This window comes from Amblyomma americanum, chromosome 9 (genome assembly GCF_052857255.1).
Source record: "Amblyomma americanum isolate KBUSLIRL-KWMA chromosome 9, ASM5285725v1, whole genome shotgun sequence".
Classification (NCBI taxonomy): Eukaryota; Metazoa; Arthropoda; class Arachnida; order Ixodida; family Ixodidae; genus Amblyomma; species Amblyomma americanum.
The window spans coordinates 124,165,133-124,183,802 of NC_135505.1; the positions used below are offsets into that span (position 1 = coordinate 124,165,133).

General features: G+C 43.5%; 1 protein-coding gene across 1 annotated transcript; it reads right to left on the reverse strand.

The window, feature by feature from the left end:
* Positions 1-1,747: 1,747 nt before the first annotated feature.
* LOC144103650 (collagen alpha-1(XII) chain-like) lies at positions 1,748-18,213 on the reverse strand. The gene is made up of 5 exons (XM_077636313.1): positions 18,206-18,213; positions 8,840-8,874; positions 7,881-8,159; positions 4,216-4,497; positions 1,748-2,048 (listed from the first exon to the last, which is right to left on the reverse strand). Exons 1-5 carry the CDS (start codon positions 18,211-18,213, stop codon positions 1,957-1,959), a joined length of 696 nt encoding a protein of 231 aa, XP_077492439.1. The 3' UTR covers positions 1,748-1,956.
* Positions 18,214-18,670: the final 457 nt, after the last annotated feature.

Below are 18,670 nucleotides of genomic sequence, written 5' to 3' on the forward strand. Positions count from 1 at the left end.
CACGTCCTCCCCGAGATGAGCCACTTGGTCCACAACGCCGCCTCCCAGCCCCCGCCCGCCCAGCCTATGACCGACCCTCAAGCCCCAGGAAATGCGACGCCTGGAGGACTTCCGACAACCGGCCGTTGTGCTTCCATTGCGGTGAGGCCGGCCATATTCTTCGTCACTGCCCGTACCGACGTATCGGTCTTCGAGGATTTGCCGTTAACGCCCCACGACCACGCTTCGGACAACGTCCGCACGAAATCGACGAGTACCTGCGTCGAGAAGAGTACACGCCGAACCGCTTTTCGCGCTCACCATCGCCGTCAACCTCGCGCTTTGCGTCGCCACGCCGCAGCTACGCAGCCGCGGTACGAGGAAGGTCGCCCAGCCCCCGTAGGGGAAACTAAAGGCAGCAACCTCTGGAGGTGAGGTTGCTCACGAGCTAAACGCCGAAGATCCTCCACCGACCACGCCCCATGAAGACGCTGCACCCGCGACGCCGCATGAAGAACCGACACTCGCTGCACCGACGCCGCACACAATGAGAACCTCGACCACGACGCAAGCTACCTTGAAATCGACGCCGCCACCCAGAGGAGCTTCGACCACACGCCCAACCCGTGACTCGCATACGCGACGAAGCCGTGACCCGACGCCGAGAGCGACATGCAATGCAAGAGCCAGGACCTCCGACCTAGAAGTGACTATCGACGGCCGGAAAGTTACCGCTCTAGTCGACACAGGAGCCGATTACTCGGTGATGAATGGAAGATTCGCTGCGCAGCTCAGAAAAGTCACAACGGCTTGGGACGGCCCACAAATTCGCACCGCTGGGGGCCACCTCATTACGCCATCAGGACAATGCACAGCGCGAGTGACTGTCAAAGGACATACCTATCCTGCGACCTTTGTTGTGCTACCGCAATGCTCCCGCGAAGTTATCTTGGGTATGGATTTCCTTAATGAGCATCAGGCGATCATCGACCTGCGATCCAAGCTGATCACGCTTTCGACGGACGAAGCCATCGCTTCGATGAAAACTCGGGAAAATCACGTTGCCCTAAGTGTCCTGGAGGAAGAAGTGAGCGTCCCACCCCGTTCAAGCGTTATCGTGACCGTAGGCGCCACGAAAGCAATAAACACTGAAGCCATCATCGAGGGGAACATGCAGTTGCTACTAGACCGAGGAATCAGCATCGCAAGAGGCATCGCACATTTCCGCAATGGCCAGGCCGAAGTACTGCTGACTAACTTCAGCGAAGAATACCGGCATATTAACAGCATATTAACAGGTCAGTTTAGATATATCGATTTGATTTGATTTTGATTTATGGGTGTTTAACGTCCCGAAGCGACCCAGGCTAGGAGGGACGCCGTAGTGAAGGGCTCTGGAAATTTCGACCACCTGGGGTTCTTTTACTTGAACTGACATCGCAGAGTACGCGGGCTTCCAGAATTTCGCCTTCATCGAAATTCGACCGCCGCTGCGGGGACCACTTAGCCACCGCGGCGGCTTGTAGATATCTCGAGTAGGAACAAGACATTCAACGCTGCAGATTACTATCTTCAGCACATAGTGCGGAATGATTGAGAAAGGAATATTTTAATGGAGACCCAACGAGCGAAAACAGATGATTACCCACGAAAGTATTTTTCGCTTTGCTCTAGGGAGGCACGATGATTTTTTGCTGCTTGATTTCTGTGCTTTATTTCGTTAGGTCTCCCCTAGTTATCAGGGAAATAAATGATGCTTCTTGCAGTGCGTAAAATACGTGTGTTATATGCTAAACCTGAAATTTCACAAACAGAGATCGGAGCGGTCATAGAAACGAATTACGCCGTACCCTTTGATCTTGGTTAAATTATTACTCATTTCTTTCTTTTGCAGGGCGTAAAGAAGCTGGGAGTTGCTTGATTTTTCATTTGCTCATTCAGAGCAACCGCCATCGTTAGAGTCCTTGCATTTCGGGATTATTGCGCTTGTAGTTTATTTACGTAGAGGAGTGAAGACATCATCAAAAGTCCGCTAAACACCGGCAACGATCCTGCGTTCTTCCCATCATCTGAAAGAAATAGTGATAAAAATGACCATACCGATTGCAACTATAGAAAACATGTTTGCAGATAACTGCTTGGTTCACTATCACACCATCTAAAACACTCAATTAAGCGTTTTTAAGATAAATTCCATAGTCAATTTCAGTTGGGCTCTACATATTATTGAAATAGCCCGCAATAAAAGAGCAAGCAAGAAAATAACATCTGGGAATTGAGAAATGTAGTAATCCTCTCTAAATAACCGGACATCTTTCGCGGTGCGGCCTCACAACGATAGGATTAGACAGACAATTGATTTTGATTCTTCGCCATCTGGAAGCTTTTTATCATCGACCTCGCCTAAACGCTGCGTTTACAAATGCCTTACAGCTCCGTTTAGGTCAAGCGAACAGTCCGCATTACGACAAGTGCGGCTTAGTTGAAACAATGGATCGTACTTTGTTTAAATGCTCAGTGTATGCTGAGGAGTCTGCAAATTATAAATATCTTATGGAATCGCTCACTCAAGTGTCTCTAACACTCGACTGTGTATTAGAACCCTTAACTAGCCATGGGCAACAGAGACGCTCTTTGAGCTTTTATTGACTATTAAGTTGACAACTGTCATCTAAACGAACTCTAATGCCTCCGCTCAGCCCTCTCACTGCGCATTCTTTATACAGAAATTCTGTCATCCCATTTTCTACACCTATAGCTCTCTCATTCCGTCTTTCTATCCACGAATCCTTTACCCGCGCGCAGTAGCAAGTGAGCGGATTAAAACACCAGCTAAATTATTTTTTTTAATTAAAAAGCTTATCTCTCTCTCAGATTCTTTGTTACTTTCGCAAAATATCGCCCGCATAAAACTCTGCAATTTTCCCTTCCTTCGACTTCCGCGTACGCCCTCAACATTCCAGACATTGCGCCTGAAACCGTCGAACCTGCTTTATTGTTTGTGAAATATTCAGCCATAATATTCTTGAGCTGAGCTACGGCGTAGCGGATTTAGATGCGCGGCTGTACGGGAATCCTACTGAAATGTTCCATACGAGTCGCTCATATGGAATTACGGGAATATGGTGTCCACAAGATATGGCGAAATATGTGCACATGCATACGTTATATGTGCGAAATCTATAAACTTTTCGTACAATTTCTATACAGCTTTTATAAAATGTGCATGAAGTCATATGGAGTCCACAAGCTTCAATAAGTGCTTTCCATACAGTCAATACTGACTCCTTACACTCCGTACAGACTGCATATAATCCATTTGGAAATTATGGAATTATGTGACTCGCCTTATGGAAACTTGCAGTAGGGATAAGAGTGAGATGAACCTGTTTTTTTGATATCCGTAATCAGATTTCTTCATTCGCAACTTCATTTTGTTTCTGTTGAAAATTTATACGCAAATTTGGCGACCATGTATCTTTTCCTTGATGCCATGTGATAAGATTTCGTGCGTATAAATCTTGTTTTTGGAATAAGAAGAAACGAAGCCTGAGCTCGGAGTTAAAATTCGGCCATTTGTTTGTTGTTCTGGTTTTTAATAATGACAAAGGCGGGACGATGTGCACTACGCCTGACTGATGTGTTTCAAGTCGAAAGGATGCTACTGGAACGCGAACGACAGATTGAAGCGTTTTTGTTGTCATTACAATCGGATGGGGGTGCTAAAAAGCGCTCAGCGAAGCACCCCTCGGAAGTAGTCCGTCGAAGAGGAGGGTTTAAAACAGCCCATGAGCTGAAGTCGCCTTATCCGTCGGTTTAATTTTCAGGTTCATTGTACCTTTTAAGTCTAGTTCGTATTTTCTTCTCACGCTTGGGTGACATAAAACGCCTTGGTATTTTCGATTGACGCAGTTTTAGTTAACCTATTCTCGATATAAGAGAAACTAGATGAAATTCAGCGGTCCAAGCAGCCTCGGAATAATATCCCAACTCATTTACCCAAAATGTGCAGTTGCAAAATGGAGTTAGAATGCACTGCAAGAAATGGGAGGGCAATTCGTATAGATAATGATCCAATGCACGATATTGAACATATAGCTTGTGGTGTAAAATGAAAAGAATAAAACATTACGTGCGTAGCATTTGGAGGGTATATGTTCGGTATACGTCCCCTCGATGTGCATGCCATAACAAACTGTAATATATGGATGTAAAAGGAGAGACTAGCTCTCTTACCCAGAGCCGGAGTTGTGACGTTCCGTGAGACGTGCATGTCGGGGGTATGACCACCCGCAGTGGTAGTGAAGGTGGCCGTAACTGTATACAGTGTTCCAGGTTTCAAATAGTCGATTCTTAATACCGACTCGCGACTGCCAGAGCGGTAGATGGGGCATTTCTTGCCATCGGAAGGGACTGGACAGATTTGAATCAGCACTGTAGCGCCAGACACTGCCTTCCACTTCACCTCCAGAGACGTCGAGTTGAGAGGACGGACTTCAAAGTCTTCAAGCCTGGGCACTGCAAGATATATTAATGTCTAAAGCAGGCAGACACCACCTAAAAAGTGTTCAATTCCAATTTAAGCATAAAAGTTAAAGAAACATATCCTTGCAAGCAGGCGTTTGCCGATGGGTGTACCGTTAAGGAAACTTGATAACCCGAAAACGACACTCTATTTAATTTAGTGAAGCTTTGTAAACGTGTCACTGAGCTGCTAAATTGTTGTGTGCCTATGTGAGGATGGCGGCAAAGGCTGTGGACAGGTTGAAGTTATCATGAACTTAATTTCTTCCTTGAAAGCAAACAAAATATGTGGGCGAGAAGAAGTCACTACAGCAGCTAGGTGTGCTGATCTCATCTTGCCCAGAATACGCGGAAACATAACCAAGGACTCCATGCTGTAATTTTTTTACTATGTTGTTTTACAAACGAATCTCTTCGTTCGAGGTGAGATGCGTTTGAAGAACCATATGAAAGTTTTCAGAATTAAAGAAAACAATATTTTTTGACTGACGCCTGACGTTTGTAGCGAATATACTGCTAGCGGCTCTTGAGAATTCTTCAATGGGGCAGGGATACTTAGAGTCGCAGTAAGGCTCGCAACAAGCTCGTTTTTTTCTTCTTCAAAACCGCCGAATGAAACAAAACCATATAGCTAAGAAAACACATGCAGCCTCTTGAAAACGACTTTCATGAGTTATGACCTTAGATGGCAGCTACAAATAACATTGCTGCATATTAACCATATAGTTTATGAGTGGCAAGTGGGAAGCAGAACCATCAGTGCAAATTTGATTAAACACAAAGCATGTGTTCATGCCGTAAACAAGAAACATCAGATCGGCAGAGCGCATCGTACAAGTGCGACACCGTGGACTTCTCACATGTAAAAACGGGTAGGGCTGGGACTGACAAATAACGCATTAGCCCTGAGTGAAGTTTTCTATACTGTTCCATGTCCTACTTTGACCAATCATTACAAAGACACCAAATGGGGGTTACACTTCATACATTATAGAAGGTCGCATTGAATGCCCCCATACACCTGTCCACTGAGCGACTGGAACTCTTCCTACCACGGGGGACTTTTTAAAAAAGTATTGAGACCGGAAGAGTGCCCCTATTGCTCCCCACAAAGGGTCACTGGATTCTTTAACATGGTGATCTTAATCTAATTATTCTCCTCATTATTACGCCTCCACCTCTGCTCCTACGTAACCTCCGCATTGTCGCAATTCTAAATTATGTTGCGGCCGATTACAACCCAGGTTGACATGTGGCTCGTATTAGCCAACACATTCGTTCCCTTGATTCGACCATCGTGTACACAGACGCTTCACGAGCTCAAGACGGCGTTTCTACTTACTTTATTGCCCGTGACAGCCAGACCGTGCCATGCACCCTAGGTATTTACACTCCCGATACTACCCCCCTGAGATGCCCTCCTGATAATCTAATCACCACTATACAAGTGCTCTCCCAAGCACCCTCTACACCCTGCGGCTATAAGACTGATTTTGCGCAGGCTATTATCGCAGTCAATATCCCTCACTTTTTTTGCACGAGTCAGAAATGATGCACAACAGGTTATAATTGAGCTTCACAGCCACACTAAGTGGATTCCCAGCTGTGTTTGAATCCCAAACGATGAGGTGGTTTATCGCCTCGCCCTCGAACTGCCACACCAGGCGCCTGGGATCCCCTGCCTTATCCGCCAAAGAGGGGAACTACTCTCTTACAAACATGAAATTAATGCTCACTGCGACATCATTAGGATAACTCTTCGTAGCCTTGCTGTTCCTGACAAATATCCCACCATCCCCAAACTGCAACTTTTGCGGCGCGTACATTTAAATACACTCCTCATCTCTTGCTGTTCTTTCTTCTGCCATCTCCGGCCTTAACCTGCATGCCAGTGTGGCCCTGAAACCTATGCTAATCTGGAAAATTTTTGATATTCTGGGATTCTTCTATTCAATCCCCCCTTACCAAATCTTTCGCCAGCAACGCGGCGGGCTTGGCTAACCTCGGACCAACTGATGAACAAAGTGCATTTTGTGACATTGGCTCGGGATATTCTCTACTTTTAATGTTGTATCGAACTGAACTTGATTCCCACTATTCCTCTCCGGGGAGCACTGCACGGAAATCCCGCACTGTTTGCGTCTTTCTGTGCGTAAACAGTATCGCATGCCACCTAGCGCTCTTTTACCGCGTTACCAGTTGTGTAAAGGCCATTTAATTTTTTTGGCCTGCCTTAAGACTGCAGCGAGGTTTGATAGCATCGATCTAACGCCAAAATAAAATAACGGTTACAATCGTGGCAATGAGGATGATCAGTGTTAGACGGTCGACATTGTGCTTTTGGGATTGTCGCGTTTGCTCTGAATGCTGCTGACACGCATGAGTGTCTGACGATTGTGTTTATGTTTTGGCAGTCTTTGAGTGACTGCTTTAATATGGTGCGAGAAATGTGTTGGCACGGACTTCATCATCTTGTCGTGGAGCGTGTCTGGGGGCAGCGTCTTTAGAGCGTTCGTCCTGTGTTCGATCCGGCGCACGTTTCCCAAGCAACACATGCATTTGACCGAATTTCGGAAATGAAAGGTTTAACACAGGTCCTTCGTAGGACCAGCCAATATTGGCAATTCCAATATTTGCCGATTACTTGTGCCGCTTGGGTTTTGAGCTGCTCCCTATGCACGAGCAGCGTACACAGCATGACACTCCACGTCGTCATCTCTGACCCTCACGCCGGGCGACGGGCTTGCTACGGCGTCGCTGAAAGTGAACGAGCTGCGAGGCACACGTTATCTGCACGGGTTGGTCATGTGATTGCAGACGCTCAGGGCTCCGCGCTACTGTTCAGCATGAAGGCGGATGAACTTCACTTCAGCAGCTAGCACGGTAAAAACAACTACATATGTTTATTGTTAGGTTCATCTGAATATGTTGGAACTAATGATTTAATTTCAAAACAAAGCAGATGTGTTTTCACCTTGTAAAGCTTGTTAATTTTTCGTGAGATACTGTGAAGATTATTTATAACCCATGCTAGTTTAGAATTTACGCAAACAGCTTCTTGGAACGTGCGAATAAGAAACACTTGAGTTTGAACCGTATGATAAGGATGTGCGTATGTGTACACCTCTGACGAAGACACATTCCCGCGCAAAGAGATAACGATTTTGTTATCTTGTTTGTTTGCGCTTTTTATATTCCTTGCTTCTTGTGAATAAACATTCAGTTGCGAGTTGTTTTCTTTTTTTGTCCTCGTCTTTTGCGCTATTTTCGCTTAACTATGTATCACCAACTCGCCCGTCTTCCCATCGTGTTACGCTATTGTGCTGTCTGAAGCCAGAAATAAATACTTGGGAACCGAAGCAGAAAAGGCGGCTTACGAGGCAGAGTAGTAAATGAGGTAGCTACTTCGTCTGCTTGGGAGCTCTGCGGCTTGCTGTGATGGAAAGGCCTGACTCGCACTTCGTACGTGGTGTTGGGTTTAAGTTGACGCAGGTACAAGTTGGTTTCGTACAGTATGTCTTCCTGGCATTGTAAGGGCTTCAGTTTGGCGCATATGACCACATGATAGCCACCGACGGGTCCGGACGGCTTGAGCCACGTCACCTCAGCTTGGGTGATGTCCAGGTGTGTGACTTTCAGGTCCGTTACCTGGAACGCTGGGAAAGCAAAATCAGTCAACTGATCAGTCACTTGTTTAGGCCATATTGGTAACACAAACAATCTGTGGACACAGCTTCTTTTAACTATCAGTAAATGCCGATAATTTAAGCAATGAAAAAACTGTTTGTAAATTAATAAAACTGTGATTGGTATCACTCAGCGAAATATTGGTTGTGAAAAAAAAAAACACGCCACTAGCAGCTTGATTTACACTTTATTTTGGTAGAAGGCAGGTGTACATCATGAGCAAGAACGTTTAAAAGAGGTACATTCTACCAAGGTAGGCGAGGCAAAAGGCATTTCAAGTACACCTGACAAGGCCTCGCCTTCCGGAGACAAACATTGCACTCTCTACGCTAGAAAAGCCGTTGGAAAAATCAGCACGGAAATTACATTGTACCTTTCATCAAGTGCAGAAAACGAAATTATTGTGAACAGGGCATCGATAAATTAAAATCGTAAGTACTACAAAATAGAAGAGAATTTATCTCCAAAGAAAAGATTACATCACACCCAGTTAATTTATTACAGTGTAAAAAGGCAAGAAGAAGCAAAAGTCGCATAGATAAATAACAAAAATCTATCAAGAAACACAGTAATAGGAAAGAAATACTAACATGAATGAGCTAAGAAAAAAGGCAGGTCATTTTGGTTTGGCCAAAAGTAGATTTTTTACCCGTGCTTTGTAAGTACAAGGTGGTTCTACATCCACTGCAATGTCAATGAGTTCTGGAAATAAATTTGAAGCAAAAAGCACTTCGTTGTAGCGTTGGAACATTTCATTCTGTTACACATTGCTCACTGAAGATGAGCGCAGTAACCAGATGATTGAAATCGTACCAAGTGTGGAAGAAACTATCTGAACGATCCTCCGGTCATGGTATGTATCGGTCCTTTGGATAGGATATTTTCGTTATGACCCGGTGGATCTCATTAGTGTGCACCTTTGCTTATTTTGGTTCTGAACATGAGTTTCATAATTATTTTTGATCCTATATTATTGCGTTAAAACGTTGGACATTGAAACTGACACTTTCCTTGCACGAACGTTGTGGCTTCTACTTATTATTGGCAATAAAAAGTATGGCGTGCAAAGTCTGAAGATGGAGGAGCTATGAATCAGTTCCGCACTTGCAGTTATTTTCTCGTAATGTGTCAGATGGATCACAATGTCGCATTATGGAACAAAAGTTTTTCCATACCGACCCGGTGTCTTACATCTCTTTAGAAAAAAAGGCTGTTATTAGCCGACGTACAACTAATGAACCACGCTAAATATTCTTTCGGCTACCTCCTCCCCCCCCCCCCCTTCCTATTTTTTTCTTTGGGGACTCTTAGCACTCTCCTACTACAGGATGGAAAGCTAAATGGTATTACAAAGGAAAGGATGCTTGTGAAATTAAAAAGAAAAAGACAGAGATGCTGCTCTTTAGTAAAGATACATGAAGTTGGCAGTGGATCACTATACAAAGTACACGTTGGAGTAAGTGCATGGAAGTGCGTGGAAATGCATGGAATTAATAATATTTTTTTTTCTGTAAAACAAGCGCGACTGCAGCCTTGCATTCATTCACTTATATATTTGGAACACCTTTTTCTAGGCATGCTTCCAAGCATCACGATAGAGGCTAGTCATATCGGTAGGCTCCATTAAGTTTTCAAGACCTCCAGAGAAACGGTGTTTTCAATGCCTTGCTGTTATTCAAAAAAAAAAAATCCAATGCCTGTTTAACGAAAATGCCAACGAGATAACCTAATAATTCGAACAGAACACTATGTGTCAGTGGAGCAGGGCTACACTTTTCAAGCCAGAAAATTTCAGATGCTGCTCCTTTAGAGCTAAAAACCTAGTGAAACAAGCTGCGTGATGCAATAACCTCATTTTGGTTTTGTCATACAAATGTTATTAATTTGTCTATTATTGTATGACATTTTCGCGATAAATGTACGATTTTGTAAGACTGCAGACATTTATGTGAGAACCAAGTATTAGATTATTTAATCATACAGCTTTTTTCAGTAGGGAATGAATTACTATAGAAAGCAATACATGTTACAAATTTGGCGTGCGGCAATAATAATTTTACTGGCGAAGCGAATACGAACAAAAAGATTGACTGCAAAATGAATATTCTCGAATAGTTCCGTAAGTTTCTATGTACCCTCTGTAAAAACGTGTTCATGCAACAGTTTGGAAATTGCTTGAAAAGGAGGTGTAGGGAGGAGATTACATTTATCGAAGGCGGTTCTGTATCTCGACTCCTCTCAGACACGCACGCTCGTTTTACTGCTTCTGTGTAGAAAGAGAAAAGGCCCGCCAAGCTATATATAGTCAGATTCCCTCTTGTAAAATAAGGAAAAAAACAATTTTGTGCCATCCGGTTACAGACCAAGACAGGGTGAGTAGAGCAATACAGGAGAAAAATATTATTTTGAGAAACAAAGCCAAAATTTAAGTATACATTTTCTAGCCAAGTCTTAAAAGTAGTGAAAAAGTGATCGAAAAGGCAGTCAGGTACTTAAAAGGCATACCAGACTGAGGCGAAATGGCATTCGGGTCGACGTCGCTGCTCCTGGCATCACCCTGAAACAAACCCTTCAAAATGTTGTGCCCATGCTTTCCTGTGCAGCAATGCAACAGCATACTGTACACCAAATATTGTCAAAGAAGGTCCTTTAGCTCTGTATATTAAAAACAATAAATTGGACGGACACTATTGGTATAGGATCCCCTTTAACGGGACTATGGGCAAGTGTTTAAGCATTTCAGAATCTTCGATCAATGCGTTTCTCTAACGTGCCAAAAGGGAAGAACCTCACATCAGTTATATTTCTTTCTCATTTTCATTTTTTGAATCGCGTGGCTGCCATGTAAGGAAGGTAAAAGGGAGTGAAGAAGTTAAAGCTATCAAATTTTGGGAAATAATAATAATGCAGAAGGAAAAGCTGAGTAAAAACAGCAAATTAGTGCATTCAAGATATTTTGAATACGAATCAAGTAAAGAAGCCCATAGTTCCAAAACAAAGAGTTCGAAAGAAAATTTGTTCTGTAAACTTGCAGTACTACTTCTGTTTTGCGCCACTGAATCAAGCCCACAGGCAAAGTACATACCCGCAAATGTGGTTGATGATATCTCGATGTACCTATAAACATTTACCATGCACTAACAATGCTGCCTCGACCAACAAGAGGCACAAAGATGATTGCTTCAGATCGTTCTATGTTAAGTAAAGCAGACATACTGTGAAAAGCACGTTACGTGACTGGGTCAAGAGTCCTAGAACTTTTAGCACCGACGTATAGATACAGAAAAAAAACACGAATAAAGTGACCCCGGAAGAAATCTGCGAATTAACAGATAGTTCAATACGGGATTTTCAATGCACGCACAACTAATGACTGAGATGATCTCTCATGTCTTTGGAAGAAGTGAGAACTTTCATTCTTGGGAAGAATCGATGAATATGACGATTCAGGCATCTTCACCGCGGCAAGATTTCTATCAGCAACGTTTCCTGGAAGCTGTTGAGTACGCCATCCTAGTATCATGCTTCCGTGGAAAGATTGCCATGTTTGGACATGGTGATGTCACACGTTATCATATTTGGTAGCCGCTGACGATTCCTTCTGGAAGGGCAGGGGGTGAGCAAAGGAAGCGGCTGGTGGCCTCGGGGAGGAATACAGATAGCGGCTCGCGACAATGGCCAAGGAGGGGTGCCGGAACAACGATATCGAAGTTTGAAAAGATGGTGTCGTCGACGGCTACCAAATATGGTAACGTGGGTAGTCACTAATATCCGAATATGAAAATCAGTACGCCGGAAGACGATACTAAGATGGCGCTGTCAGCGGATTCCAGGAAACGTCACTGACACGGGTCTTGCCGCGGTTAACGTGCACGAACCGTCACAGGAAGTATAATTTTCTTTTCGCTGACAAAATCGTGTACTGGCACATTTTCCGCAGTGCCTACTCGAAAGAGATGCAGTAAGTATTTTATATGTTTTCAATGAAAGGCTTGCACACGTGCATTCAGCAAGTGTCGCTAGTTGAGATGAACGAAAAATGCTAAAACTAGATTAGCGAATTACGCGGATTCCTCGTGTAACAGCGCAACAGACCAGCTATGCTAATAAAACGTGTTACGATGACTCCGCGCCGTTAACGCTGTCAGGGGTCATGAAAACGAATCTTTTTTTTTGTCCGAAAGCCTTTTTATTTTAAAGAACGACATTGAATGCAAGATTCGCTTTAAAATAAAGCACGACGTACTAGCAAATAATCTCTTAACTTCAGGCTTACCTGGTTTTTTTGTATGCCGTGTGCGACACAAATTATGCTGCCTATGAGCAACGTTAGTCCGGGGAATGACAAACTCGCTGGCATCGCGACGGCTGCTGTTACGAAGAGTGCACAGTTATGTCTTGCAGCGTAGCATATGGCGGATAGTTTATCAAGCTTCTCTTATCTTCTCCGCATGCACCTCCGCCCCCAAAACCTAGCAGAGTAACGAGAATCTGACGTTACTAACTTATCTGCGGAAAGCGTTCAGTTGCTGAGTAGCTACACATATGAAAAAGGAGCTTTCAAGTACCACACCTGGGCTGCGCCCTTAGCACTTCGATAAGGCACGAAAGTGCTTTAGTCCAGGCGATGCGGTCAAAAAACAGGACTACGCAAAAAAGGTTACAGACGATTGGAGCATTCTTTTAACGAACTCACTGTTGAACGCCTGAATTTTAGTCTCCTGAATTGATAACATGTAGTTCAAATGCAGCTTGAGTACCAAAGCACGACGCGTATACCGGCCAGTGCGCCGCGGTGTTGTGGCTGGTGAAACACAGAGTTGAGTCTATCACTCATGTCTCGTTTTATGTGCAGTGCAGCCAGAAGTCACCATTGCTCAGCGCGCAGATCAAATTTAAATATTTATAGATTGACGCAGGCATTGAAATTACAAGAGCTAATTCTGTACACGAATGCATCGTTCACCCTTACCGGGTTTTAAACATTTCTTCACACTAACGCTCAATATCGAGACAACGCCCAACCCAAATATAGTTGCGCTTGTGCCAAAAGAATAAGCTGATTTCGAGGCTGCGACTAACAAAACGAAAACTGTTCGAGCAAGCCTAAGTCGGTAGAGTTTTAAAACGGATTCTTGATTTACGCTGTGACAGTGGAACCTGTAAGAAAAATGATGGTATCAATGTCAGGAAAGAGGTTGACGCAGTTCAAGAAAAGCAAATCATGATAATAGTAGACTTTGCCCGTCCATAAAACTCAACAAAGCTTTCTTAAAAGATGGTTAGACCGCACTGACAACTGATTGATTGAGCAGCAGTTTTCAAAAAGAAACTGTGCGACTGTTGTCAGGAACGAAAGGAAAGACACGGCCAGAATTCCCTGTCAACTGTCGCGCTGTTTCTTTTTGAAATGTCATACGAACTCTCCCAAGGATCCGTTATAACGTGTTTCATTTCGAAAATGAAAGGCCATGCCTTTGACGCGAGTTCAACTTATTCTTTACGCGAAGATGTTTCAAGCCGCAAAAAATAAAAATATTTCGGACTCTCTGATCAGCTTGGGCCAAGTATTCGTAAGCATCCACTTGTTGAGCTAGTTGTTGCAGAATCGTTACAGACAAGTTGCCAATGAAGTTAGAAATCAGTTGGAAGGAGGTCAATGGATATCGGAGTTATGCCATTGGAAGTTGTAATGTGGGTCAGAGAACTGAAATCATTATTCGTGTCAAAGCTCAAGAGATCAGATGTTTCACTCGACTCATCATGTAATTGTAATGATTATTGCTCTATTCTTTTACATCAAGATGTATTGAACTTTTCTCTCTGCGACATCTATACACTCAATTTATGTTTGAGTTGTGCATTCTGCTCAAAACACCAGCATGCGCATATAAACACAGGCATATATGTCTAGAAAACGGTTCTTTCGGCACTACTGCAAGTATAGATGAAAAGGAGAGATACCCCTGTTACACGGTCATTTGTAAGGCCACCGAACCAATAGTCAGTCGACTCATAGGCCAATTGAGCGCTGCTAAACAGCCCCAATGGCCATCGAGTGGATAGTATTTCGAGCTAACTGAGCAGCTCTGAACTATATGGAGATTTCGCGGGCCCTCGAACGACGGATGCGTACACTCTCGGACGCTTCGCAACAGCGTGCTGAAGATTGAAATACGAGCTGTAATATTTGAACAAATATATAGAAGTAATATAGAAGAGACCGGAAGCGGGCAGAGTGGGTGAGAGAACAAACGCGTTTTAATGACATCCTAGTCGAAATCAGGAGGAAGAAATTGGCTTGGGCAGGGCATGTAATGCGAAGGCAAGATAACCGCTGGCCCTTAAGGGTAACGGGTTGGATTCCAATAGAAGGCAAGCGTAGCAGAGGGTGGCAGAAGGTTAGGTGGGCGAATGAGGTTAAGAATTTCGCAGGCATTGGGTGGGCGCAGCTGGAAAAGGACTGGGTTAATTGGAGAGACATGGGAGAGGACTTTGCCCTGCAGTGGGTGTAGTCAGGCTGATGATGATGGTGATCATGATGATGGAGGTTCGAAATATATAGCTTATTTTCTAGAAAAAAAACCCAGTTCGGGAGCAAAACTGCAGCACGCATAGTGCCACTGTTGCCAGCTATACAAGAATAACCAGCACCTGCTTACTTAAATATATATGAATGCTGGACTGGGTTAATTGGAGAGACACGGGAGAGGCGTTCGCCCTGCAGTGGGCGTAGTCAAGCTGATGATGATGAATGCTACTGCAGCCTGTCCAGGACAAGAAACTTGATTGAAATAGTGAATAATATTACTGAAATAAATAAACATTTTGTTGATAACTTTTTCGTTTAAGCTTGTTGGTTGATTGCTAGCATGCCTGCAAAACAATTGGCAGCGATGGTGGCGCCAGAAGAACTTCGTGCGTGATGATAGAATCTTTGGATGGTGTTTGAGCTCAGCGTTCCACGAGGACCCCTGGGACGGCGCCATGTAACCTTAGTAAATTCACCCTGAAGAATTCACCGCTGAGAAACTTACCGTTTTCTTACTGTTAATACCACTGGCAAAACAGACAATGACGTGCTCCCAATCATTGCGAAAAACCACTGATCTGGTGTCCTGGACAGCTTGCTCATAAATACAAATCCCGGCATCGTTGACATCAACAGTGCCTGAAACGGAGCTAGTATGTACTGCGTAGTAACTTGCATGCAGTTAGGGGCGACGGAAGTTGAATGACGAACGTGAAGACGGGACATTAGGACAAAGGACAACTATCAAATGAAATATTATCAGTTAGAGCAGTTATATTAGATCAGTTACATTGGCAATGGACGCAAGGCGCTCCCACCGGATAAACCCATGCATGGCACATTTTTTAGATTCTGGTATTATCTTCGGTGCTCTTATGAACCTAATCTTATCAGAGTGCAATGCAATGAGACGACCTACTAACCCACCATTGACGGCTCCTGCCGACAATATCTGACTACCTGCATTAATGTGAACATTCTATATACATCGTAGCGTGTGCAGAGTTTTTGTAGCCCTGTTGTACGAAGCCCATTTCAAGTCCTATAGCTTAAACGCCAGCGAATAGCGTAAAAATAAGGCGAATAGTTTCATCCTAAAGGAGCCGTTACTTTTCTGAAATTTATTGCGCCTACTAAGGAGACGACGCCATGTGCGTGGATTTCTGCGAGGAGCCCGAAACCGAAGGTCGTTGGGAAAGCAAAAAAAAAATGAAGAGAGTTGCGCTAAGCAATAAACATTCCATAAATTTCATTTTTATGAGAGCGGTTTTTTGTTTTCTATAATTTGATTAACCAAGAGCATCATTGTCTGTATTTACTATAGTCCACCATTTTTTATGATAAGCTCAGTAGAGACGCTATAATCAGGTGTGATGAAATAAAACTCTGGAAGACACCTTGCATTTTTCTTATTTTAAATTGTCCTGCCAACAATGGCAGAACTAATTTTAAATGAAGCTACCTACATGAATTTATCGTATAACCGGTTAGGACAAATAAAAATTATCGCTCACTTTGCCAAGATGTGCAAGAAGTGCTGCGAGTTTTTAGAGTTTGTGAAAATTTTTCAAATGATCATTTGCAGGATCATTTAGAGCAACGTACTTGATAACAAAGTAGGGACTACATTATAAAGCAGAAATAATTCGCTGTACTTACTCATTAGCTTTTAGCGACAACACTCAAAGATGGATGCTAATAGAGCCGCTGGTCGAAAATCAGCATGTTTTTTTTAAATGAAGACCTAAACATAAAATTAGACATTAGCAAAAGAAGTTGAGTTAATGTTTTGGGCTACATCGCAGTGCATAACCACGTTTTCGAAACTAGAAACTGAGATGAATGTTACGATAGGCTTGGCTACACGCCTTTCAATACTTAAGGAGCCTAACAGGAATAGCTAAAAAGTTATCTCTTTCATACTAGTTAACCATTCTAGGAGTTAGTGCTGATTAGCTGTACTTTGGCGTACTACACCGCTGACTATGCTGTGAAAAAACAGCTCTTCTAACGAAGAAAATTTAGAAACTGCGGAAAATTTTAAGTGAAGCATTCGGTATTACCACTTGTGCATATTGAAGACAAACGTTTTTTTGTTAACTCGTCCATCAAGATTAGCCGCGGCGGTGGCTCTGTGGTTATGGCGATCGGCTGCTGACCCGAAAGACGCTGGTTCAATCTCGCCCGCGGCGGTCTAATTTCGATGAAGGCGAAATTCAAGAGGCCCGTGTGCTCTGAGATGTCAGTGCACGTTAAAGAATCCCAGGTTGTTGAAATTTCCGGAGCCCTTCACTCCGGCGTCCCTCACAGCATGAGCCGCTTTGGGACGTTAAACCACCATAAAACAAACCAAACCAAACAAATAATCTATCAAGAAGGCTTCGGAGTTTTTCTTCATCGGAAAGCTAGGGCGCCGACATCAAGGTTGTATGGAGACCGCGTCAACACCATTTATGGTTCTGGTAAATTTCCAAAGCATAAACACTGCCTTTCAAGGAAGTAAACAAACACCACCGAACGCAAACCTGCTTACCGTTGTTTGGCTTCATCTAAAGGCGAACGGTAGGGTGTTGTTGACTAGAGTAGGAATTTGAAATTTTGCTTTCCTTGACGTTACACAGAGCTCTGCTGCTTTGAGCAGAAGCCTCCAAGTAAATCGTCAGTTACGCCATCATCTAAATGTATGCTTTACTTACAGCCTATATAAATTTGAAGCCTTGAATAACGCGCAATTCTCGAAAAACTGGTGCACTTGCCCTTTAAATACTCAGTGCGTGCGCAGGACATTTTGCTGCGCATCTTAGGGTTAGACAAGTCCCATCAAGATCGCCGTAAAAGCACCATACATTGTTTCACAGTTGCCTCACGGTTAAAAATGATATCCAATAAAGGTGGACTGGGCAGGTTTGGCTACACCAACGTTAACTTTCATTACAAACCTTGAGCTGCGTTTAATACTCCACGAATGCATTTAACGCGTTAAATAGCCTGCCTCTGTAGTCAGAAGAAAAGTAAGTTTTCTTAACTTAAGCAATTCCTTCTTGATAAGCGCCGAATTTTCGCCTTCAGAACACTCCTACGCCCTTTCACAGCGCTCATCTTGTGATAAATTACAGAAAAGATATTAGCATCAAAAGTCCACCGAAGACAGCCAAGCTGGTGCGGGATAGCATTTGACGCGATTACTATTTACTTTATTATTCCGGGTACCTCAAGAGCTACTTGGGTGATGGCTTTACATCAGAGGCGTGCTAATAAACTGGTGTTAATAAACGAGTGAGTTGATCAAGTATATAAATTAATCTCACTTGTATGAAGGATGCACTTGTGGGAAAATTGTCATCGGCTCGGAACACGAAATTAAGCGTTAGATGCTTACGCTGGTCAGCAAAATATTGTTTGACCATTGTTATTTGCCTTCTGCTTTATAGAGAGCTAATGACGTAACTCTACTCCGGACATTACTGTGCTGAGACCACTCACTTCGGCATGCCGACATGATGCATTGTTATGACGTCATGGGCTGCGTTACTGCATGTTGATCGATCAGTGCGCGGTGTTGCGTCACCGTTAAAGATAGCCTCAACGTCGACGCCGACACCGCATAATCGAGAAATAGTCCTTAAAGGGCCACTGAGGAGATCTCTTTTATATTTCCGGTATTAAAAAATAACACAATTTAACGGCTTTTGCTGGAAATGCTGACATTTGTCTGGTCGCAAAATAGTCATTTATTATTGATAAAATCGCAGCTATCAATTTTTCCTCCACTACAAAAACCTCCCTGCGTCTGCACCGAAAAGCATTTCGTTATCGCTGTTTTAAAGTAAACGGCGATGTAGGCCTAGGCTCCTACATCCTCGGCTAAAAACTGATCGATATATTCCAGCTAATGGCGAAATCAGCCGAGGATGGCGGCACTGAAAGCAGCGTATTTTAATTAGATGG